A 25,845-nucleotide genomic window follows, 5' to 3' on the forward strand; every position below is an offset into this window, starting at 1 on the left:
TCTAATTGAGATTTTTGCAAATTGAAATAGACAGATGATGCAAACAGAAAGGAATCGGTTGACACCTAAAATGCACGTGTTACGCATTGTTTATCACTGAAACTTAATGTGATTGATTGGAAGATAAGAAAAACAATCAAGATTTGTAATTTTCACCGATAGACGTAGCTGCAGTCAGCCGCAAGATATCGAGTGAAATTTTCAGGGATCCAACGGCAACGTGTTGACTCAGGACCTCTGACGTTGTGGGGATGTAGAAAAAACATGATGAAAAGCATTGGTTTGTGGGGAAAAACACAGGTGATAACCTTCTGCACACTAGTATTCTGAGATTGTTTATTTATATTGCTTAGTTTTGATGCTACAATGAACCAAAAACTTAACTAATGTAACATAAGAACTCTTGGGATGGGATATCAAAATTTTTACCATACTTTGACTTGAACGTAGTTTTTTTTTTTTAAATAAAGATTATATAATGTAGAAGGTTCAAAAGATCGAATATTATACAATACAAATGGAAAATTATACAATGTAAATGAAAAAGATCAAATATAATTGCAACATCTGACATGCCATAATATTTTAACTAGTGGTCAATTATAACTCCACTCTTATAACTTTCTAAGCTTCAGTGAGATTTTTAAAGGATTGAATCATTCTGGAGAGAGAGAGAGAGAGACAGAGAGAGAGAGAGAGAGAGAGAGAGAGAGAGAGAGAGAGAGAGAGAGAGTATTTGATAAAGATATTTTTGGTTTTATTTTAGTTACAACATATGCAACATATCAAATAAATATGGTAATAGATATCTTCAATGAAATGTTGTGAACGTTTGCTTTGAAAAATACACTGAAATCAAACCATATTTAGCAATGCTGTACTTTAATAATCTCGTGACCTATATTTTGACCTACTGTGATTTATTTTAAAAGTATATGCAACAGGTCCAGCATAATCTCTTCATTTAGCTATTTAGCTTAAAATGGCTATATAGCTTTAAACAATAAAATGTTTTCTTAGTATGGGAATTAATGTTGCAGCTGTTGCAGAAAAAATGCATAACCCGCGTAAGCGAGTTATGTATTTTTTTCTGTATTAGCTGCAATGTTAATCCCATACTAACCAACAAAAACATTTTATTGTTTATATTTATATCTGTACAAATAATCATCTAAAGTAGGATTAAGGGGGATTCTTGCCTGGTTTCTGTCTAGATGAAATATTCAAAGTATATTTGCTTATATATCTTAAATATTTAGATGTAAGGGATTTAAAGGATCATATTTTTCTTTCCTCATCATAATTGTACAACTTTAAATAGAATTGGTAACCTGAGTTTGAAATCTAGCAGGAACTATATTTTTGGCGGAACGGCAGCGTATGAAAATTTCTCCTTTTCTGCTTCTCAAAATTACTATAGAACAATGAATTTAGTTAAAATTTTTAAACAATCAAAGACTTAAAGAAAATTTCAAATGTAAATAAAATTAATCATAATTGACTGAAGTTTTAAAATATATCAAATAAATATGATTTTCCAAACAAACTACAATTTTGTTAACTTTTAAAAGCTTCTAAGTACAGAGTTGAGAAAAACTCCGTAAAAAGTGTTTTTTCGCTCTTAGTACGTAAACGGTCAAAACATTTTGTTTTTTGTATCAATTTGTATCTTTATATGACTACTTTACCAAATGTGAAAATAAGAAAAAATTAAATATACGAAGTATATAAAAAATAACTAATATATCCTGAAAATCTATAAAAAAAAAAATAAATAAAAAAAAAAAATTGTGGAAATTCGGATTAGCCAATATCTATTTCAGTTATATTATTATAAGTAGGCAACATTAATTTTTTTATTATTAAGGTCAGGGTAGAAGATAATGACCTTGATCTGATCTTAAAAATAAAACGGTCAAGTGTAATCTAATTGATACCATGACTTAATGATAATGTCTTCTTAAATCCATGAAAATTTCATTAATTTTTAAATACAAGAAATATGAGAAGAATCCCTCCTTAAGCAGATTAAATATTGTATTATTGGTATGTACATCATTGTACGTTTCATTGATGGAAGAGCCACTGTTCAAGAAATCTGTGCAGGTGATACGCTTAGTAGTGTTTACTGACCGATAAACGACAATGGTTTTCCTAAGAAATAAAGGAGAAAATATTCAGTCGATGTAAATATAAATTAAGCTATTCAAAATAGATTGATAAAGCAATGTGAATAAAAATCTTTACAGGAAATAGGTAAAAAGTCGCAAGTATTTGTACTCTGGGACTATTTAAAAAATATTTTAAATAAAAGATAGCTTAAACATTGCTGCTTTTGAACCAAAAGCAAATGATACATGTACATTTCCATGCATTGTTTGGATAACTGTTCATTTACACCACCTTGTGAGGAGAGGCATGGATAAGTATAATTACTTCACATTGTGTTGAATTATTATCAATCAACTTATTGACCAGCTTTACAGTTACTGTATGCCCACAAATCAAATGCTTTATATTATAATAGCCCCAAAACTTTTAGAACTTTGGGTGCAAAGTATATTGAAGAGACGTGATTTGATGGACTTGCAATTTTTCATGCACTGTTTTCAGGACAGTACAAAGTTGAAACTGTCACTGCACCAAAGCGCGACTTTTTACATGGTTATAGAAATCACATTGAAGAAAAAGAATAAAAAATAGCTAAAACAAGCTAGTTTGAATACCTTAAGGCCCTTTCACAATTGGCGCACGAGCACTTTACAACACTTTGCGATCGGAATTTTTTAGCTTTGCAGGAGCTCTCGCATACGTTGCTCGAAGTCTCGCTTTCGTTGCATGCGTTTTAGTGGTCGCATCAAGTCTCCTCAAAATAGTGGACATGCAAACTATTCAGACGCGACCAAATGCGATCCAAATTATCGCAATGCAACGCACGAACATTAGTACGAACGTCTTACAACGTTTTGTGTACTCGTAAGAGTGATGCACGATTTTTAAAGGTCGTAAGATGAATCGCAGCAGTGATTTGCGACCATGAGACTCTTGCTCAACGTGTCTCATGTAATCTTGCAACGTTTTACTATCATTGCACGATTTATCAGCTTTAATTTGCCATACAAATATTATATATATACACCATATATATTATATTTATACACCAATATGAAATCAAACCGTCAAAACACTTTGCTGTCATAATTATACAGTCAATAATTAATTACGCACATTCTAAACGATAAAAATACTAGAAGAAATAAGAAAAATCACAGCACTGTGTCGGTTTCTCTAAATTTAGAATTGCGTGGCTGATGGGTGTTGCCTTAATGCACTCGAACAAGCATTCGTACCATGGAACGCATGATCGCAGGAGCGGCGCAAGTCCAATCGCATTGGCGCACGTTCAATCGTCCGATCACCTGATCACTCGCGCGATCCTATCGCATTATCTTACAACACTGGCTTTCGTTGTATATCAGTCGCTTATAGACGCAAGAAATATCACAAGATTTAATGCGTTTGCGTCGCACAACGGTAGCTTTAGATTTTGCGAATTTCGTACGAACACTTTTTCATATGCGATTATTTCGGCAACAGTCCAAATCAATTTTTTTTCGGTCGCACGAATATTTTGTCGCGTCTGCTCATGCGCCAATTGTGAAAGGGCCTTCAATAAAGCTATATAGCTATTTAGATATTTCAATCTATATACATATAGCTAAATGTAAATATAATTGACCCCTACATGTAACAACATGAACAATCTTCTGAAATCACAATATAAACTATTTAGTTATCGTGATAATCTGATAATTCATTCCTTACTTTAATAATCGGTACTACATCTCATGTTTATAAATGTAACCACAGGCCACTGTTATGATAGTGCGTTTAACTCTACCATTAAACCCACTGGCAAAATTTGAACATTCCTTGTTGCAAAATATTTCAAATCATAAATACATGTACTCACAAAAAGCCAATTTACCTCTTTATGAGTGATTCGTATCTTGCAATCTTCAGAATAAGTGAAATATCTGGAAGAGGACGCCATCCATAATACTGGTCAAATTGGGAATACTGTTCACGGTTCCGGAAGTGCGTCAAAATGTCCTTTTAAAACAGGGTCCCGTTTTACAAAAGAAGTTACATGTACGACTAAGACCAAGATTTTAATTTTGCAAATAACTTTCTTAATTTACACATCTCAGGTTTTTAAACTGATGATCGTAACTCAACATAATGAAAAATTATGATTTTTGTCTTTTCTAGAATTTTATACTTTTAAAATTCATGATTCTGAGAGAGAGACTTTTTTTGTCTGTTGGTGACTTTTTGTGACACTTCGGGATCACTTTACCTTGCGTCTGTCTGTCACAACTTATGTCTCAAGAACTGTATGAGGTATGGAATTGATATTTTGCAAGTATATTGAGCCTGAGCCGAAGGCTCAAGTGAGCTTTTCTGATCAAAATTTGTCCGTTGTCTGTCGTTGTCGTCGTTGGAAACGTTTCACATTTTCATCTTCTTCTCCAGAACTACTGGGCCAATTTCAACCAAACTTGGCACAGAGTATTCCTGGGTAAAGGGGATTCAAGTTTGTTCAAATGAAGGGACACGTCCTCCTCCAAAGGGGAGATATTTACGAAATAGCAAAAAAATTAATGGCACATCATTGAAAAATCTTCTTAAGAACCAATGAGCCAGAAAAGATGAAACTCATGTGGAATTATTGTCAGGTAGTGTAGATTCAAGTTTGTTCAAATCATGACCCCCGGGGGTAGGGTGGGGCCACGGTGGACGATCAAATTTTTATAGTATTCATTACATGTTATCGATAATGTAAATCTTTTGTCTCTATAAGTTGTTTTTAAATATCTCGTTTTCGACTGATGTATCTCAAGTCGTATCAAGTCGAAAACGAAATACTGTTTTTTTGCTTGTCATGTAATTTTTGATTGGTCCCCCTCCCTTCCCAAAATGAAATTGTTCCTACAGTCCAGAATCATGCAGTTTTTGCTATTAGAATCTACATATTACTATATCTTTGATTTTTATTTTATCGATAATAGTACAAAAACAATATCCAATTATCAGATTTTATCTTAAAATTGAATATCAGTATTTGATATATTGAATTGTCATTAAATATACAGCTTGTTTTCCATGGTTACTTCGCAGTTTTTCCAAAATTATTAATTTTATTGAAGAAAGTCCTTAATTATATTATACTGAGTTTTGAGAATGCCTGAACAATACAGGCACAGAACAACTGAAAACCGACTGTTAGAAAGAAGAAAAAACTGTTATCAATAGGATATAAAACTGTCAAATGAATCATATATTATGTAAAGTGTGAAAATACTCATTTAACAATGATAGAGAGGGAAAAAAAAGAAGATATTTTTGACCCTGTAAAAACTGATACACCTGCAACCAGGTTTAGTATCTTGTTAACAGAATAGCCCTGGGATAGATATCTCTCTCAACAAAATGACATTGCTCATTTTTGAAAGGAAAGTTCAAATACCTTATTAAAGTCACAATTACTCTTTTAAAGCAAAGACTTAGAACATATCTAATACAGTGTACTATAAATCAATATTTTCTTGTGATGTCATAATCAACTTTTTCTGTGCCATTGAACTTTTTGGTAGTATCTTCATCAGTTATATGTGACATTTATATTCAACATTTTATTTTTATTGATATTTCACACCCAAGTGTCATCAATAAGATTAATACAAACAGTGACCATCTGCAATCTAGTAATAGTAAACATGACAAACTGACAAAATTACATTAAAAAAAGTTTTGGCCTGGGTTTTAAAATCTAAAAAAATCATTTTGAGAAATTCATTGACCTATTTTTTCTTGGTAGATGTCTATGAATCTGGTACTTTGTGATGGAAAAAAGTAAGATCAATGACCGTGTACTTTAAATAAATGCTTAGTTTTCCCCCTCCACACTGCCATCACTGAAGAATCAAAATACTTCCACGGCTACAGCTAAATATACAATTGCGGCTGGAATTCTTCTTTTCACAGGCATGGTGTCATTGTATGGCCATGATTTCTCTGAAGTCAGTTCATAATAAAAAACATAAGAAGCATTTTTCTGAAGTCCAAGTTGATGAAGGTACTTTATCACAGTGGATGGATCTCCATATGAAGATCCATTCAATATGGCTACTGCGGTGGATCCGTCACTGAGAGGCTTTACCCAACCCTCTATAATGTCTGCATTTCCGTGTAAAAAAATCTGACAAGGTATTCAATCTACCATAAGAACATAACATAAATATGTGTCTATTTAAGTTTCAAAAAAGTTTTCAGAATGTTTAACCGAACTTGTTCTTCTTATATATTTCTATTACGAAAACATTTGTCCTTTTCTTATGAATTAAGTCAATGCACACAATCTGAAATATAACTACACTGTACAAGTTTTATTTTTTTATACTTACGGGAAACCTCCTGTCCCTACAGCCCCTGTGTCCTGGTTGGTCCGCCTAGTCCTGGCTGATGGCAATGATGTCTTTGTTGAGGAGATCAACAGACATGAATAGGGGCACTGACCACATGGCCCACATCACCATCTGTACCGTGGATTTCACTCAGGCCAAAGTCTCCCACCATTAACTGTAAATAGTACTCTTACATGTATCCTTGATTTAGGTACTGTATACTCCGATATTTTCATTCATGTTATTTTGCTCTCGATTTCACTCCATTTTAAATTCATCAAGACACAGCTTTCCTAAAAGTTAAGAAATTAGATGCATCAAACAGTAAAAATCTTATCTAATCCTGATGTTGTGTGTTAAATAAGTACTGCAGGTAGCTAAGGGTAACATAAAAAATTTCCACCCCCAAAAATGTGCAGGCTCGGTTGACAATGCATTTTTTGGGGGCGAAAATTTTCTTTTGTATCCTCAACTACATGCAGTATTTATTATATTATACTGAATGCTTTATATAAAAGTCATTCAACCATGTGTGCATAGATTCTTGGCAGTCAACATTTTTTTTTTTCTTTTTGGAATATTACCAATCATCAATTAATGTTGACTGTTAAATTGCTACATTCTATCACAGTGGAGGGCGTGGTTTCATCACACAGAGGGTAACAGTGTTTTTAACAAATGTTTCTCTATGAATCAAATTCAACTAAATTACATGAAAGTATAATATTTGAAAATGTTACCTAGAACAATGAAAATTTAACAGTAAATGCATTTGTTTGAAATTTTGTCTAGTCCATATGAATGTCTGTTCATGGAACCGCAGTGTCCAAATTAGGTAAGTTTCACTGTGTTTTCAAAATAATTTATAGTACCTATACTTTATCAGGTTGGGGGAAAACGTAAATTCCGCTATAATAGTGGTATATCACTATTATAGTGAGATTCCGCTATATTTTCAGCCGTGGTTACCCTCGATTTCATCAAATAACATATTTGTTGATTAAAGCGCAAGTTATGATGGGTATAAAAATGGACAATAATTTGAATCCTTGCATGTTATGAATTTTATTTAATTTTCTGCCGATGCGTTTAATAATACGAACACACTTTTTAAAGACGAAGTTACATTTTTAACATAGCAACCAGTGATTGCGGTAGTATTGAACAAAGACTGACTCTTAATATCTCTTACACATGTGCACAAATTAGTGCTTGTAATAACTTTGAACCCACGTTGAAATACGTTTGTCGAATTTACAGAAGAAAAGATGATTTTTGCCTGCATGGTAAGGGGTATGGAGGCCCGTTGGGACAAACGAAAAAGGCTCATTACATGTTCACTTTCTTCTGATGAAACCTGTGTATTGTACATTTGCAATAAATCGTAAACAATGATGTAAGATGTCATTTCTGCAAGTAATTACAAACATATTGTTTGACATTCGTTTTGGGAATGTTAAACAAAATTAACAATACGAACAACAAAGGGCCTCGGTTTTAAGAGTGTCTTCCACCTATTCCCACTTTTTAAAAAAATCACAAGTCCACCTATTTCCGCTTGCAAATATGATATAGTTTATTCAGAATATAACTCTGGGCAGTACTGCCCATCAGTTACAAAAATAACATAATCTATACATATTTTACAATAAGTAAGACTCTCAAAGAGTCTAAAGGGGGTGGGGGTGAGACTCCTGATCATGTGTTCCTCAGTCCCACAGTTCCATTCACTTGTATAGAAGACTATAATATATGCTATAATATAAAGCAGAAGAAGGAATACTTTAAAACATTATAATTGTTTTACAATATATGTAGCAATGCTGTTGTATTATATATAAACATCTGAAAATTAACCTTGAACAAATAGACATTGGGTCAACCTGACAGATCATCGTAACGTAATATAAGAGCACGATGGATAAATTTCCCTAAGCCAACTAGGGTACATATGCGATGTGAACCGAATAACTGAAGTAATTTAAATGTACTTGGAGATTTGTAATAATATTCATTTATGTATTTTCCCCTTAAATTTAGATATCTATGGCATTGAAGAATGAAATTAAATTCGTCTTCAATTTGATGAGTATCGTAAACATCGCATAATCTTTCCTCCCTCCTCTTGCCTTGTGTTGAAAGTTCATTGTGTTTATAACAATTATGTTAATTAAATCTCAACTTAGGTGTTTTTTTTTTTTTTTTTTTTTTTTACAATTCAATACACTTTAAGACAGAAAATACATTGAATAAATCGATAAAAATGCAATGACATATTTCACTTAATTTTGTACAGAAAATAAATAAATAGACTTTAAGAAAAAACATGATGTAATTCACTCAATTATTTGCTCCTTGAATACGTACACTTTAAGACAGAAAATAAATTAAATCGATTCAATTTCTTTTTCAATTTGCTTAAGCTTAAAATACTGTATGAAATATGAAGATAACAAATAGTAATCAATCTCAAAAGCCCATTGAAACAAAAAAAATTAAACAGAGCAAACACGGACCCCTAAAAACATCAAAGGTGGGATCAGGTGCCATGGAGGAGTGAGCACAACCTACCGACCGGTCACACCCGCCGTGTGCTCCTTGTCATGATCAAGGAGCACACGGCAATGTGTAGACAATTCAATGTGTAAATAATGGCTTATGTGTACTTAGAAAAGCAGGCTTAATATTCTAGCGGATGCGGGGCAGAAAACGATGCACTAATTCTTGATAACCATTAACAAATGAATTTCTCAAAATCCATGATCGACAGGGGATGCCTACTCCTCCATAGCACCTGATCCTACCTTTTCGCTCTGCGAAAAATGTTATTGTTCAAATGGCCTTTTTTGTTATCTTCATATTTGTATTTCTCCTTGTATTTCGTTTATTTATACCAGAATAATCTACTTCTGGTAATTAGGATTTCATTGTCTCTGTTTTAGTGCATAACGTAGTTAAATATAAAATTTTATGCAACTTACACAATCAATAAATTATGCAGAATTTATAAGACGTCACATCTACAGGTAATTTTCACAACTTTTTCCCTTTTCTTGCTAAGACTAATCAATTTAATTCACGGTTTCATCATCAAGAAAGGAAACATTATACATGTACCTAAGATTACATGTAAGAGTGACGAATATTGCTTACGATTGAGACGACATAAATCGGTTCCATTAAAGTGAACTTGTGCTGAGCTTCTTTTTTTTTCATTTGTCATAACAGGCCTCCATACCAGTAACTATGCAGGCAAAAATTACCTTTTCTTCTGTAAATTCGACAAACGTATTTCAACGTGGGTTCAAAGTTATTACAAGCACTAATTTGTGCACATGTGTGAGAGATATTAAGAGTCAGTCTTTGTTCAATACTACCGAAATCACTGGTTGCTATGTTAAAAATGTAACTTCCGCTTAAAAAAGTGTGTTCGTATTATTAAACGCATCGGCAGAAAATTAAATAAAATTCATAAAATACAAGGATTCAAATTATTGTCCATTTTTATACCCATCATAACTTGCGCTTTAATCAGCAAGTATGTTATTTGATGAAATCGAGGGTAACTACGGCTGAAAATATAACGGAATCTCCCTATAATAGTGATATACCACTATTATAGCGGAATTTACGTTTCCCCCCAACCTGTTTATAAACAAGAGTAATTCATTTCAACTGTACATACATATTGGTAATTTTTAAACACCACGATCAATGCAGAGTCAAATAATATTGTACTAAATACACACACCCTCCTCCATTCCAGTGCCCCCATTGCAACAGTTCAACTTTAACATGTCAACTCCCCAGTCAGAAAAAGGTTGTGTGTCTGTATGTAGAATTAACCTTCACAAGTCTTTGTACCCATGTCGCCGTAAAGGCCGAGCTTCATTCCGTGCTTGCGAACCTGAAATACACAGAAAACATTCCTTTTAATCTCGTGGGAAAAAACTCAATGAATGTATTGTAAACCCAGTGTTAGAAATAAATTATCAGTGCTACTGTTTCACTGGATGTTTTGACATTTTTTAATGTACAACACTATGAAAGAAATTTGTTGCTTGAAACCCACATTCCAAACTGAGTTTAAGGAACACTGCTTTGATATATAGAACCAATTTATTCACTGAAAACAACTGGCTGTTTTGATCATAAATCCCTCCTCCAGACAAATTCAGGTAGTGAGAAATGAGACATTCAGATGATTTGAAAGTAGAACAGAACACATCAGACCATTCACACCCTAATTTAAATATCACAAATTATTTTAAGTGCCCACAGATATGTTTTATAATGATAGCATGAACTCCAATCATTCATTAAACTTTAAACCAGGGTACTCCTACAAGTAAGAGCCTCGGTTAACGTCCCTACGCTCCTTAATATATACCTCGGATTTATCACTTATAGTTAAATACGAAAGATTTACATTGTTTTATGTGTAAGTTTTATCGCCAATAATGAATATTTTATTGTTTTGTGTCGTTCGTTATTGTTCAAAGCCTGAATTTTTGGTTAAATAATTTATTTCTACTTGAAGTTTCAGCGGCGAGATTTTTTTGCATACAACCTGAGTCATATGCTGACTGACGTTTTTCATACCAATTGTTAGACCATTATTTATACACTGAACTGTCTACGGATTTTTCCGGGGTTTTTTTTCCCGATCATGACAAGGAGCACACGGCGGGTGTGACCGGTCGGCAGGGGATGCTCATTCCTCCATGGCACCTGATCCCACCCCTAAATTTTAAGGTCCTTGTTTGCTCTGCTCCAAATTTGTTTCGTTTCATTGGACTTTCAAGATTGAATACTGTTTTGTTATCTTCATATTCCATGCTAGAGATTACGCGGCGCCAAGTCAAAAGTATCTCGCCGTGAACCTCTAGCATGCTGGAGTATAAACCAGAGCAGCCAATTATTGAATATTGATCGAAGTACTATATACAAACCTTTATGATACTGTAACATACATGTATGCATTTCTGAACCAGACACACCTCCACACCTACATTTCACATTCATGTCATTGGGAACGAGGCCAAATATTGATCTTCGTTTTAGCTAATAAATAGCTTTGACAAAAAATACCTATACTTCTTCACTACATCACCACCCCACCCACCCACCCCGATCTCCCATTCCAGGTTACAGCTGAAATGTTACCACTAATTCAAATGCTACTTTACCTTACAATTCCACTAAGTCTTTTGAGGTAAACCTACATAATCTGCCAAAGCCTTGATTCCACTGGAAAACCTTTTCCTGTCTGCAACCAGCTAGTTTTCCTGTAAGGGGATCTCGGTCTTTTTTCTGCCCAACAGTCATCTATGGCAATATAATTATATCCTGCATCTCTAAAACCGTTTTCTACCAGTCTGTCAAAAATCTGCATTATCACCTTTTCACTGTAATTATAAGTAAATGATGGCTGGCGTTTGAACACTGAAAACTCATGACATTAATTAAATGAGTCTGATTCTGATACACGTATATGTATATATCAGAATTGAAATATAATTGTTAGGCCATTATTTACACACTGAATTGTCGACGGATTTTTCCGTTATTTCCCGATCATGACAAGGAGCACACGGCGGGTGTGACCGGTCGGCATGGGATGCTTACTCCTCCATGGCACCTGATCCCACCTCTGATGTTTTGGAGATCCGTGTTTGCTCTGCACCTATTATGTAATGTTTAATGGACTTTTGAACTTGAATACTGTTCGTTATCTCCATATATTTCATATAAATTATGCTTTTACTTTGCCAATTTTAAAATGTACAAAATATCAAACACATTGTTAATTGTTAGTAAATCAAACCTGGGGTATCTACACTTTAATAAGAGTTCATCTCAAGAATGAATTCCATCTGAGACATAACAGTCCCATAAGAACCTTGGGAGGGGGGCATATATTCTTTATTATAGAAAACAAAAGCTAAATCTCAGTTAAAGTAATACAGCAGCTAGCACACCTGAAGCGTGGGCCCCCTCCCCAACTAACTATTAAAATATAAGGAGTCTTTATTTGATTTCTCCGTCAATTCTATCTGTATGTGGCATTCTGTGCAATGCAATTGGTTTGTACTTTTGTTAAGGTTTAAAAATTGGCCATATAGGGTATGATAAAAATATTTTCATCATACCGTATATGGCCAATTTTTAAACCTTAACAAAAGTACAAACCACAGAATGCACAGAATGACATACAGAGAGAATTGACGGAGAAATAACATATTTTCGAGAAAATAAAGACTCCTTATATTTTATTAGTTAGTTCTGTGTGGGGGTGGGGGGTTGATGCACGCTTCAGGTGCCTGTGATAGTACATACATTGTAACACCTAGCTACCATGCCTACCTGATGCAGTTGTTGGGGTCCTCTGTACGTTCGTGTCACAGCGAAATCTCTCCCAACAATGATTAGCAAAAAGAATATTCAGGGCAGGCAAACCCAACAGAAGAATCATCTTCGATCTTAATTTCAGTTTTCACCCATCTTTACTTTAAATTTTGATATTGTACACTAATGTATAGTAGCTTACAGCTGTGACAGTGTTTTTGTACTATTTTGTAAAATTTAAAAAGTAATATTTCCACAGATCATCACCATTCATGATTTCATGAGCGTCCAGTTATGTCACATGACATTCACGTGGTCACGCACTAAATGACCACTTGGGAGACAGCCAGACGATATAGCTGCCATTTTCCTGTCAATTCGAAAAGATCAGGAGAATTGTCATGCTTACATGAATCCCAACTTCCTTTCTTTACGTTATGGTTGTAAATTTAAACACAAATGAATATATACGAGGGGTGATGAAAAAGTTCGCGAACTATCTCTATATTTACAAAACCACAATTCAGATCAGAATGAAATTTTGCACACATATAGTCATACACATCCTCTATAAATAGCAGGTGTTATATAATGTTTTGCTCCGTGTCTGTGACGTCACAATGTGAAAATGACGTCAATATGTAGGTGACTTGTGACAAAAAATGGTGGACTCAGTCGTACTGGACCAACGAGCGGTTGTAAAGTTTAACGTATATCTTGGAAATTCCTTTGCTGTAGAATATGATAATTTGTACCAGGTTTATGAAGACAAAAGACTTACCAGAAGTTCAGTCATTAATTGGTTTGATTGTTTTAGTGAAGGCAGGGATATGGTTAAATATGATGTTTGTTCCGTTGCCCAGCAAAAGCAAGCCGGGGAAAAGATGTGTTCTTAGTTGAGCAATTTGTTATGAAAGAACGCCAAGTTACAATTAGAAAAATAGTTGAATATCTTAACAATAATATAATTATTAAATTCCTAAAATATCGTTTACTTTAGACTTTAAACATATGAGATATGATAAAGAAAAAAAGGTCGTCCATACTTTATTCACATTGGATAAACGACGCTCCCGAGACAGAGGATTCGGGTTTTGATGATCACCATGCTCATTCTGGGAAGGGGTGTCCTTATCAACCCATCCTATTTCCGAGATTTGGCCATTTCTGACAGATGGACTGTTCTTGTTATAAAAAATAACTTGCATGGTAAGAAATATAAGACTCGGAAAAATCTTTTAGCTTCCGTGAACAGAACGCCACGGAGCATGTCACGTGACCGCCTTGATCACGTGATTCGCGCATGACCAGAACAATGGCAGATGTGCATTATAATCAGACAGGACTACTTTAAAAAATAATGAGCACTAAAACCTCATTTTATTTCTTTTAAGGAAGTAATTCTCGTTTAACATTTGTAAAACAAGTAATGCAAAGGTTAAGCACCCGTGCCTTAGGACTGCTCCCCCAACCGTGTTCTTTAGGCCAGGGGTTCTTCGGCTTTTCTAATAAAATATTTTTCTATGATACATTCACAAGGTATTACAATTGAAAAATCCAAAATATGACCTAAAACTAACGTTTTATAAATTTAAAATTCACACTCTCTGATACTAAAGATCTCTCTTTTAATTAGTACCGGAAAGTGTGAATTTTTGTAAAAGGTTAAATTTAATACAGTAATCGTAAAGAACGATAAAGGAAATCTTGTGACATCCCACAAATGTCATTTTATTGCAGAACAATATTCATTTTAGAAAATTAGTGCTTATATTTATACTCAAACCCGCTTCCGTATAAACCATTTATTGTTTATGTTTGTTTATTGTTTAACATCCCTCTCGAGAATTTTTCACGCATAGGGAGACGCCACCACTTGTCGGTGGAGAGCTGCAAATTTTGACCGATACTCGGCACTCAGGGCCATTGAGCAGTGAGGAATCTTTTTCGTGCTAGCACCTTCTGCGACAGGGGACCTCGGTTTATACGGTCTCATTCGAAGTACTGGTCTCCATGTCCCACCGTGGGATTCGAACCCACGACGTACGGATCAACTCCTTACTCAGCGTCTCTAGAGCGAACGCGCAACGAAAATTGACAAAAACGTTGTACAAAATGGCAATATTCTTAATTGGAAAGTGGCGGCCGCTGTCGGCCATCGTACAACGAAAGTCATTTAGTAGCATTCAAGTATTTTTTATCCAAAGGTTCATACTTTCATGGCAACCTATTGTAGATTGAAGATACACTAGTTTATACCACTCAACAATGACAGGAGCAATTTGAAACAATTTAAGAAAATCTGTCCATTGCATATACATACAAACTTACATTCACTGTATTAATGCTAAACTATTTATTTAAAAAATGGAAATAACTAAAAGTGTAAACCTTACTTTTAATGTGTCAATATAAATTTATAAATCACTAATAAAAAAAAATAAGATTTATAATTTTAATATTCACATATAAATTGCCTGGCGACATTCCAAGACCGAAATTTCAACAGTGTTTGAACTATATGACTCTTTCTCTCTGTTCCTGAACTTAATGACTCTTTCTCTCTGTGCCCTATTGAGGTTAGTGTATGAACTTGCTGCATAATCGTTCCATGTGCAAATTGCACTACGTGTCATCGGCTCCGATAAGATAAAGATTATTTAAGTTTTTAAGTCATTCAGAAATTGCAGTAAAAATGGATTTCCAACGTATCGTCTTAAGCCTTTTACCCATTATATTAACGTTAAAATGTGAGTATATTCTAACTTATGTCAAACAAAACCCGGGAGCTCTGGTTAGCCTACAATTTTAAAAGTTTAGTACAGTGTTGAAATATCATTAGTGTATTCAACTTTTTTTCAGTTTTTGTTCGCTACTATTTCAAATTTAAACTGAGACGAATTTCTTTATTAAAGGTTGTGATGCTGGTACGGTTACCACGGAGTCTTTCCTCAAGGCAAGGATGGGATGGCATCCAATTAACTTTAAGTGTGACTACACGTTAGGTTCAGGTGAAATTGTTAACAATGGGGACATTTCCTGGCAGATAGAAAGGGTAAAAGGAAGTGGGAACTTCGAAACAATTGCGAAGTATTCATCCACGAAACCAAACCAGTTCGCTGAAACACCGATAGGTTCGGCGTTCAAAGCCCGATCTATACTGCCTGATATTGTTGCCGTAGGCTCAGACACGTTCTCGGCTGTGTTCAGACTGTATGAGGTCAGGTGTGAAGATGAGGGGAATTTCAGGTGCTTGGTTGCGTTTTCCAACAGTACAGGAAAATATAATGTAACTTCGGAAGCGTCCCTGCTTGTGACAGGTAATAAAACACTTTTGTGCATTTCTGATGTACATCATTTTTTTTCTTCTTCATAATCAAATAGAAGGTTTAATTTTATATAACATAATTTCAGCTCCCGCTGAAAAGCCGCACAGTGCCCCGAATCCGAATCCAGATAACATTGAAGAAGGCATGAAAGTGCAGTTTTCCTGTACTGCCAATGTAGGGAAACCTCCAGGAAATATTAAATGGTGGCGCTTCAGACACGGACAATCTGTACCTGATTTCATGGGGGAATCGAACACTACACCTTTGATGCAGACAGATGTTTGCGTCTATAACCTAACTAGCTCTATTTCTGCATTGAGCATGACAAGAGATGACGACCAATCCGTGTGGAGATGCTCTGTCAACAACAATCTACTTACAGCTTACCCTGATTATGAGAAACCTCACGAAGACTCGAAGAAAATACGAGTATACTGTAAGGATTATTAAAGGAAAATCTCTGCACACCTGAATCAATTTCATTTCTATTTGCAGATTTCGTTATTAGTATTTTTCGACAATTTTTATGTTACATACGAATAATTTTAGCCAAAACAAAAAAAAATCTTAGAAAATTAATGTTTATTTTTTACAATGCTAGTAAATGCTTATCACATATAAAATTCGTTGTTTTACTAGATAAAGTTAGCACTCCTTCTATCGAAGTAACACCATATTATTCCAAGTACCAAGTGGGGAGTAACATCACAATTTACTGCTCCGCCGATGGCAACCCGAGTCCACTGATTGACAACCATATCAACTACTACATTTGGACCTTCCGGTCTAGGGGTAAATCTGAAGACTTCATACTGACCTCCAATAACGGGCTATTGGCTCTCCAAAACATAAAAGAAAAAAACTCGGGGAGGTACACTTGTACTGCTCATAATAGTTTCAATGGAAAAGAATTCAACAGCTCCAGTCATGTTGAGATAAATATCCACTCAGGTAATAAAATAGTTAAATTACGTATATGAATCAAATTATATTTAAAAATTATATGAATATAAGTCAACTGATATTTGTATAACTGGAAAAGTAAAAGTATTATATAATTAACTGATTACATCTATATTCATTTTTATATCTATATAATAGATACTTTGAATCTACAGAACCTATGTTTATTCTTTTACTGTTGTACTTTTTTAATATATGTTAATGTGCTTTTACTTTATCCAAACCTTTACGCAACCCAGCACAAGCCCTATTCCTTCAGAGCTTTGATTGTATCTTTCTTATCTTTCGATTCTTTGATTTAATGATATATGTAATAACAATTATAATAAATTACAATATTAAATAATTAATTCTTTATCGGCTCAAGATTTTAATGATAAGTGAAAGATAACATTTTTTAAGTATTTAACTTCATGCTTAATTGTAATAACTAAGCAGGTAACAAAACGCACCACTGACGTAAGTATTGCTCGGATTTTTACCCGTTTGTATGTAACATAAAATCTTCAATGGAATAATCCAGTTCTTTAAATATCTTTTCAAGTCTTACTTACAATGTAACATTGAATGACTCGTTGATAAATCAAAAGTTACTTGACCATAAGTATATCAGACATTCTCTGTCTAATATTATTATTCTATGTCATCAGATTACAGACCAAGATTCGGGTTTAATACAGAATTAAAACGTTTTGTTTTCTTTAAAAACAGTTGAGGGCATTGGCTATAGGACAGGGGAAAAGTAATGACGAATCTTTAGTTTAAAGTTTTCCTAGAAATCATAACGATGGAAAGTTTTATTCAAGGTAAGAAACTTTTGTTCTTGAAGATTAACAGAATATTTCGGAGATTTTAATGTATATCGCGCTTTCATGAACTTTTACAGGTAGAGTATCAACAATATCAGTATTAATGGCTGGAAGTGGACGAAATACGTTGAAAACCTCCTGGGAAAATAAACTGGTGGCGTGCCAGGTATGGACAGTCGCAGCCGGGTCTCTTGAATGAATCTTTAGTTCATGCTGCTCATCCCGGCTGTGCGTCTACAACCTGATCACCACTTCACAATACACAATGACCAAGGAGGACGACCAGTCAATTTGGAGATGCGCGCGCAGTAGCTCGCACTTTGCCCAGTAGCAACAGTCTTTTCCAAGAATCTCCGAGGACATCTTCCCAAGTCAAGGGTTTCTGATCCGCTCCGCTAAACATATACCCTTGACCGAATAGGCCGACTTTGTCAGGGTTAGAAATGCCCTCTCTGATTGGCCTCATTAGAGTTTGTATGAGCCAATCAAAAACATTGTTTTATCTTACCTGAAACTAAATCGTAAACAGAAAAACACGTCTCAACGAAAACGTTTTTACCATAAAATAACCAAGATAAAGGATTGTCTCAGCGTTAAAGTTATGCTGAATTTATTACCGACTTTCAATATTGTTTCGCATTCTCTATTTAAATCGCTTACTCTGATTGGTCAATAGCAGAGATCAATAGAGTTCAAAATGTGTAATCTCACTAGATGGCGTGGTAGTAAACCCCGTCAAAGTCAGTCTCTATTCGGTCAAGGGTTTATGTGGAGCGGAGTAAATCAAAAACCCTTACCTTGGGAAGACGTTCCGAGAATTGATGTATATTGTAAGATCCTGATTTACTTTATGTTTCATTAGATTCGAGAGAAATTACATAGTGTAGAGGTAATTAAAAGTTTTCATTAATAATAATTGGAAAAAAACCAAACAATGCATATTAAGAGCACGCAAAAATATGTCTTGCAATTGCATATGATGCTATAGATTTGACAAAATAAAGACATCAAAATATACATGATTAACGAAACTGTCTCTTCCTTTCATATTCATGAACTTATTATTCTTCAAAATCATGTGTCCGTTTTAGATATTTTTAATATTCCCAACAATCAAAATGAATTTGAATTACCATACATTTACTGGATTCCCAAAATTCATAAAAATCCTTACAAACAAAGATACATAGCGGGTTCCAGTAAATATTCTACCAAGCCTCTTTCTTTACTCCTCACTAAAATATGTACTGTAATGAAGGAGAAACTTCAGGAGTATTGTACAATAGTATATTCGAGAAGTGGTGTAAATCAGATGTGGATACTTAAAAACTTTTAGAAAATTTGAAATCACAAAATTTTACTAAAATAAATAACATCAAAACGTACGACTTTTCAACACTTTATACAACCATTCCCCACGATAAATTGAAGTCCAGGCTTTTTGACATCATAGACAGTTGCAATAAAAATGGAACTCGTAAATATACTTACCTTGTCATTGGTCATTTGCAAAATTATTTTGTTAAAAAGCATTCTGATTGTACACACAAGTACTCTGAAGTTGATATTAAAATGATGCTTGAGTTTCTGATTGACAATATCTATGTAATTTTTGGAGATCAGGTCTTCCAACAATCTGTTGGAATTTCCATGGGTACCAATTGCGCCCCTTATTAGCAGACCTATTTTTGTATTCATATGAAGCAGATTTTATTCAAAAACTTCTTCATGAGAAGAAAAAAAAACCGCTTGCTGTGGTCTTCAACTCGGCATTTCGATATATCTACGACGTATTATCAATTAACAATAGTTACTTTCATTCATATGTCGACTCGATATATCCCAGTGAGCTTGAAATAATAGATACCACAGATTCTGACACATCTGTTTCATATTTAGATATTTTACTAGAAAAAGACGTTAATGGTAACCTAACAAGAAAGCTTTATGATAAATGTGATGACTTCAACTTTTCAATCGTCAACTTTCCTTACTTATGTAGCAATATGCCATTATCACCTGCACATGTGGTTTATGTCTCTCAGTTGATTAAATACGCAAGAGCATGCTCTACGTATGAACAATTTCTAAAACGAGGCAAGCTATTGACAAACAAGTTGATGAAACAAGGATATCAACAGTCTCGTTTGAAGTCATCATTTCGCAAGTTTTACGGTCGATACAATGACCTTGTCAGCACATACAACCTATTATTGAGTCGAAAGCTGACTGATCATGATGTTTTTCATACTAATTGTTAGGCCATTATTTATACACTGAACTGTCTACGGACTTCCGGGTAATTTTTCGATTATGACAAGGAGCTCACGGCGGGTGTGACCGGTCGGCAAGGGATGCTCACTCCTCCATTGCACCTGATCCCACCTCTAAATTTTGAGGTCCGTGTTTGCTCTGCTCCAAATTTGTATCATTTCATTGGACTTTCGAAATTGAATATTGTTCGTTATCTTCATATTTCATTTAGTCGTCTTAAAATTTAGTGCTTTTAATTTCATTATTTTTCAGATCGAGTTGCTATTCCAACAATAACAAAAGTACCCGATCAATCGGAGTATTTAATTGGATTATCGGAGTATCTAAGAAAGATATTTAGTCTATATAATGTACACAATTTTTAGCCGCCTACTACTAGTATACGTAAGTAGTACTCTGTAATGTAACTGGTACGTCTACCATTTAAGTGAGACTAGATTCTTTCATTGGGGGGAGGGGGGGGGGGGAGTGTCCGTCCTTGTCTGAATCTGAAGTTGCATTACGTGCTTCCACATTAAGTTTGTAAATCTTTCAACTAAATGTTTCGCAAAACTATTACGCATTTAAAATACCCCAACAAGTCGTGTTTCACGTAGGTATATATATACTTGTAAGCTTCTCGTACACATATGTTAGATACTGTAATTTTTTACACTAATCTTATAAAACATACTTTCATAGAGTGGTCTTATCAAAATTTAAAAACTTTCATTCGTATATGGTGTGACCATGGTCGCAAATAAGCGAGTTTTGTGTATACTCTTTGGCTGTCTGATGCAAGATTCGCTTGTAAGAGTTTGTGGAATGCACACAAAACCTGTGGCTTGTGGGGGAAATTATCACTTGTTTAACAGTATACATTTATTGACTGGGTTTGAGGGCAACATGCCTTTTGTCGGACCAAAGAGCCAAACTGTTTGCCTGAGTCCGTTAGGCCGAAGGCAAACAGTTTGGTTCGAGGGGTCGACAAAACGCATTTGCCGAGAACACAGTCAATAAATGTTTTGTTATACCTTTTACTTTTTATTTTGACAAAACATGACGTAAATTTTGTTTACCCGCACTGCGGTTTAAACTTGGTCAATTGCATAAAGTTCTGTCGAACTCAAACGAATGCAAATAAGATACAGCTGGTCCCGCCCACACTGTGACGTAAGCGGTCCAACATCTCGTTGACAGGTCCAATATCTTGCTCTGTGGTCAAACATCGATTTTTTTATGACCGCTCAGTAAAACATTGGAAATGTTAGACTTTTTCTAGTTTAGAATTATATAGGAAACAATTTTTAAAGGTAAAGCAATATACATTTATTGACTGGGTTCGAGGGCAACATGCGTTTTGTCGGACCCAAGAACCAAACTGTTTGCCTGAGGCCGTGAGTCCCCAGGCAAACAGTTCGGTTCGAGGGTCGACAAAATGCATTTTGCCCGAGAACACAGTCAATAAATGTTTTGTTATACCTTTAATTTTATTTACTTACATGTTTCTTGTACTGGCTTCCATAATGTAAATTTCCTTTACCCGCACGCACTGCGGTTAAACTCGGTCCCGCTCACAGTGTGATGCTGTCGTCCAATATCTCATCGACAGGTCCAATATCTCACTGAGTGGTGAAATATCGATTTTCAATGGACCGCTCAGTAAAACATTGGAAATGTCAGACTTTTTTTGTATAGATTTATATATGAAACAATTTTTGAAGGTACAACAATATCTTGTTTTGCTCTAGCTATAAAGCTACATACTACATGTAGCTATTTTCTTTGATATAGGGAAACACTGAAGCAGTTTTGTCTCGAACACTTCAATACACCTTTCCCATTTCAAGCAATCTATGTTCACATGTTACTTTGTCGTCGATAAAGTCGAAGAACAGAGCAATCTATAAATAGAGGTCGTGTCATCAGTCAAACACTGAGCAGAAAGTGTGCACGGTGCACGAAGAAGCATGCACCTTTAGAAGAGAGTAATACAATTATGAATTCTTTAGAACGACTCGTCTAAATATTTTCCCCAGAATTCCAATCTACTAAAGCGCATTTGCAGTTTCATCCCAACGTAACTAGTCAGCCCGAGGGCTGACTAAATAGCAGCCTTATAAGTTCTCGTAAGAATAAAATTCGGAAGACTACGATGCTTGTAGTTCTGTAGATACATCGTCTTCAGACCAACGCTGCTCGTGGAAGAGTCAGCGTATTTGCACAAATTCTGGCAAGTACTCGTCAGCTATTATTAATGTAACATTTAAAACACCTCTGCAAAGTACTGTTGTGGAGGAAGATGAGAAATTAGAATCGATCCTAGGTCTTTGGAAAACATGATTCACAACGTTCAGTTGTTCTTAGCATTGAAACTCGAGAGCTAAATGAAACAGTAAGGATCTGTCTTAAGTCTAAGTCATTCTTGACCTACTAACAAAAAAAAAAAAAAAAAAAAGAAACATATTGATGAACTTAGTTAATCAGAAAATGGCGCAATACTAATAGTTACTATACATTTATTGACTGGGTTCGAGGGCAAACGGCCTCAGGCAAACAGTTTGATTCGAGGGTCGACAAAACGCATGTTGCCCGAGAACACAGTCAATAAATGTTTTGTTATATCTTTTACTTTTTATTTTGATATATCATGATGTAAATTTCGTTTACCTGCACTGCGGTTCTGTCGAACTCCAACGAATGCAAATATGATATAGCTGACCCCGCCCAACCTGTGACGTAAGCGGTCCAACATCTCATCGACAGGTCCAACATCTCACTCTGCGGTCCAACATCGATTTTTTTTTATGCCCGCTCAGTGAAACATTGGAAATGTTAGACTTTTTTTGTAAAGAATTATATAGGACACAATTTTTAAAGGTATAGCAAAAGATTTTAATAGAGAGCAGTGTCTTAAATTATGCATCTCTGTTTTTTTTTTTTTTTTCAGATGAAGTTTTGTCTCAATGTTTTGCGGATAAGTAAACCTGATGTGGATATTTGTGACTTGTCAGGAAGAACGTCAGCATGATGTGTTTTTGCCAGATCACCAAGCTTGAAGGAAGGAAATGTGTTTGTTTTTCGCAATGTATGTTTTTTTTCTGTTTTTAAGTGGTCGTCATCTGCGTGTCCATTCTCAGTTTTCTTCTCGTGGTGCTAATTTCATTAATACCTTTCTTAAAGAGAAACTATTTGAAGGTATTACAGAGGTACATTTTCTGTTAATGAGAAGTATTTATTTACTTGATAAACATAAAAAAATATGCAAAAACACTTAATATATTTTAAGATGTGTCCTTGATAACAATTTGAAAAATTCAGTATTTTTAAATTAAGTAATTCTGTGCTTCTTCTTGATCAAAACTGCAATAAAATAACCGCTAATTCACGTATTTCAATGCAGTACAATTTTTTTTCCCCATTTTATCATTTAAAAAAAATTGATACGTTTTTTTTTTCAATTGGTGTAGCAAATCTTCCCCGGAATAACATGAATGTTTGATATTTACGGAAGCCCTGGAGGGACACTGACTTACTTGTTATGACTTATTTGTTATAGCTTATTTGTTGTGACTTATTTTTTGTTATGACTTTTTTGTTGCTGGTCATAATTAAGTGTAACGTAGCTATGGAGAACGTATAGCTTGGCTTAATTTCATTATTAAAATGATATGTTTAGTTTTAGTTTAACTATGGCTTTTGATTGATTGATTGTAGTATAACGTCCAGTACAGTTGTGATAACTTTATCTTTATCTGTTATATCTTATAACTTAGTTGTTTTAACTTAACTGTTATTTGTTCGTTCTCATTTTGTTATTTCTTGTTACTTAATAGTAATTACGTACAGTTGTAATTGTTAACTTCCAGTGTGCATAATGATTGAACACATGAACATAGATGTATATAGTCATTGGTTATAAATTCAAAGGCAAAATATTCCTTTCTTCTTTTCTGAAACTACACGTAGCCTCCATCTTGTACGCCACGTTTTTGGGTTAAGTAAACGTGTGATATCAAATGTTAAATAAAAAGAATTAACAATTAAGTCATAAGACCTGAGAGGTAAGTCAGTGTCCCTCCAGGGCTTCCGTAAATATGTGTTTTCATTAACAGCTGTAATATGCATGTAATAAACAAATCATTCATTTTTTCATAGTGTATATGATATAATAAAAATAAGATATAATTTATCATAGGTTCTTGACTGCCTCTCAAGATAATCATTCCTTCCATTCAAACAATATTCATTTTATCTTGTTTAGTTCAATAATAGGTAGGAATCATACAAATATTATGCCTATAAGTAGTCCCCAATAGAGGGTTTTTGAATAATATCCTTATCTTCTGTTATATTTGGATTAAAAGTGTATTAAAGTGAAATAAGAATGAAACTTACCCTTTATACTCCTTTTATTAGGTTACTTACTGGTATACTAAAACAGTCAAAATGAGATTATTCTGTACCTCTGGCTGGCGACGCCGTCCCAGAGAAGTTATAGGAACAGTTTATTATCACGTTAATAATAACCAAACTTGCATGGATGATCAATCTAAGGATGCACACTGTCAGAACGGCTTCGGGTGCTGCATCAGATTTTTATTCATGGTTAAATGACCAGGCCCCGGGGCCACGAACGTCTTGAGTCGAACTCAAGGGCTGTATTTTACTCAAATCTGAGAATTTTTCTCAAATCGCTGAGTTGAACTCAATTAAGTGTGCCACGAAACTTGAGTCTTACTCAAATAGAGTTTTTTCTTGAGTTTTTCTCAAAATATCTGAGATTGCTAGGTAGCTGTCTTAGAAGTCAACTCAACACAAAAATGGCTGCCAGGCGCATTATAATGCAAAACATTATAAGGCAAGAGAGGATAGCACGTCGACTTCAGGATAGATCAAATCCACTGGAATCGTTGACAGAGGAAGAAATTTTTATGAGATACAGGTTTAGATCCGCCACTATTTTCTTCATATGTAGTCTCATTGAAAACCAACTGGAACATCCGACGAAGAGGAGTTCGGCTCTGCCACCATTGTTACAGGTGTTACTAGCACTTCGTTTCTTTGCTACGGGTGCGTTTTACCAACTTATTGGGGACTCGCTGGCTATTTCCAAGTCGACTACAGGACGAGCGATACGAGAAGTTACCTCCCTCCTCTGTTCGCTAGCCAGACAGTTCATTCGCTTCCCATCAATTCCTGAAACTGCAGAGATACGCACTAAATTCTACAGTTTAGCAGGTATACATGTCCAAGATTTGATTATCTGTATTGACATGACAAGTCTAAAACAACTGCGTACTTGGCAGTTACTTACCTGGCGATGTACAGTGCCCGAACGCTAGGCCTAATGTTACGTCATAAAACATCCAATAAACACACTTTCAATGACTTTTAATAGTCTGTTCCGCAAAGCAGCCTCCACATTCTTTATATCATAAGAAAAAAGTATAATAAAAAAAACCAAAACTATCTGAAATGTCGCACACAATATTTCAAATCATACTCCATGAACTTATTCCATTTTATAAGGGAGATAACTCAGAATCAGCTGCACAAAAGTATGGTGCGCGAAATTACCCAAATTTCTATATTTTCGGAAGTTAATCCAAGCTGTGTTTCATGACATATTTCAATTTTAGCAATTAATTGTTATGGGAATGAATAGATTATTAT

At 34.7% G+C, this 25,845-nt stretch overlaps 2 protein-coding genes and 1 pseudogene across 2 annotated transcripts; 2 read left to right on the top strand and 1 right to left on the bottom strand.

Annotated features, from left to right (window-relative positions):
- Nucleotides 1-5,986: 5,986 nt before the first annotated feature.
- Nucleotides 5,987-12,942, bottom strand: LOC133196131 (alpha-galactosidase A-like; annotated as a pseudogene).
- Nucleotides 12,943-14,930: 1,988 nt separating this feature from the next.
- Nucleotides 14,931-23,200, top strand: LOC133196132 (CD166 antigen-like). Its single transcript, XM_061332066.1, has 6 exons — nt 14,931-15,005; nt 15,712-16,135; nt 16,230-16,580; nt 16,784-17,095; nt 17,994-18,082; nt 23,120-23,200. Exons 1-6 carry the CDS (start codon nt 14,931-14,933, stop codon nt 23,198-23,200), a joined length of 1,332 nt encoding a protein of 443 aa, XP_061188050.1.
- Nucleotides 23,201-24,992: 1,792 nt separating this feature from the next.
- LOC133196133 (uncharacterized) lies at nt 24,993-25,514 on the top strand. Its single transcript, XM_061332067.1, has one exon. The coding sequence runs from the start codon at nt 24,993-24,995 to the stop codon at nt 25,512-25,514; it is 522 nt and encodes a 173-aa protein (XP_061188051.1).
- Nucleotides 25,515-25,845: the final 331 nt, after the last annotated feature.

The sequence above is a fragment of the Saccostrea echinata genome, unplaced genomic scaffold, assembly GCF_033153115.1.
Source record: "Saccostrea echinata isolate AGI-Se365-2 ecotype Australia unplaced genomic scaffold, CSIRO_AGI_Sech_v1 ptg000030l, whole genome shotgun sequence".
In the NCBI taxonomy this organism is placed as follows: Eukaryota; Metazoa; Mollusca; class Bivalvia; order Ostreida; family Ostreidae; genus Saccostrea; species Saccostrea echinata.

What these genes read in the sequence shown, in the direction of transcription:
- LOC133196132 (XM_061332066.1), top strand. Translation starts at nt 14,931, where the DNA reads ATGGCAATATTCTTAATTGGAAAGTGGCGGCCGCTGTCGGCCATCGTA. An exon ending in AGTCATTTAGTAGCATTCAA is followed by an intron (nt 15,006 to 15,711) that starts GTATTTTTTATC and finishes ATTTAAACTGAG; the next exon opens with ACGAATTTCTTTATTAAAGG. An exon ending in ATAAACTGGTGGCGTGCCAG is followed by an intron (nt 18,083 to 23,119) that starts GTATGGACAGTC and finishes TTTTTTTTTCAG; the next exon opens with ATGAAGTTTTGTCTCAATGT.
- LOC133196133 (XM_061332067.1), top strand. Translation starts at nt 24,993, where the DNA reads ATGGCTGCCAGGCGCATTATAATGCAAAACATTATAAGGCAAGAGAGG.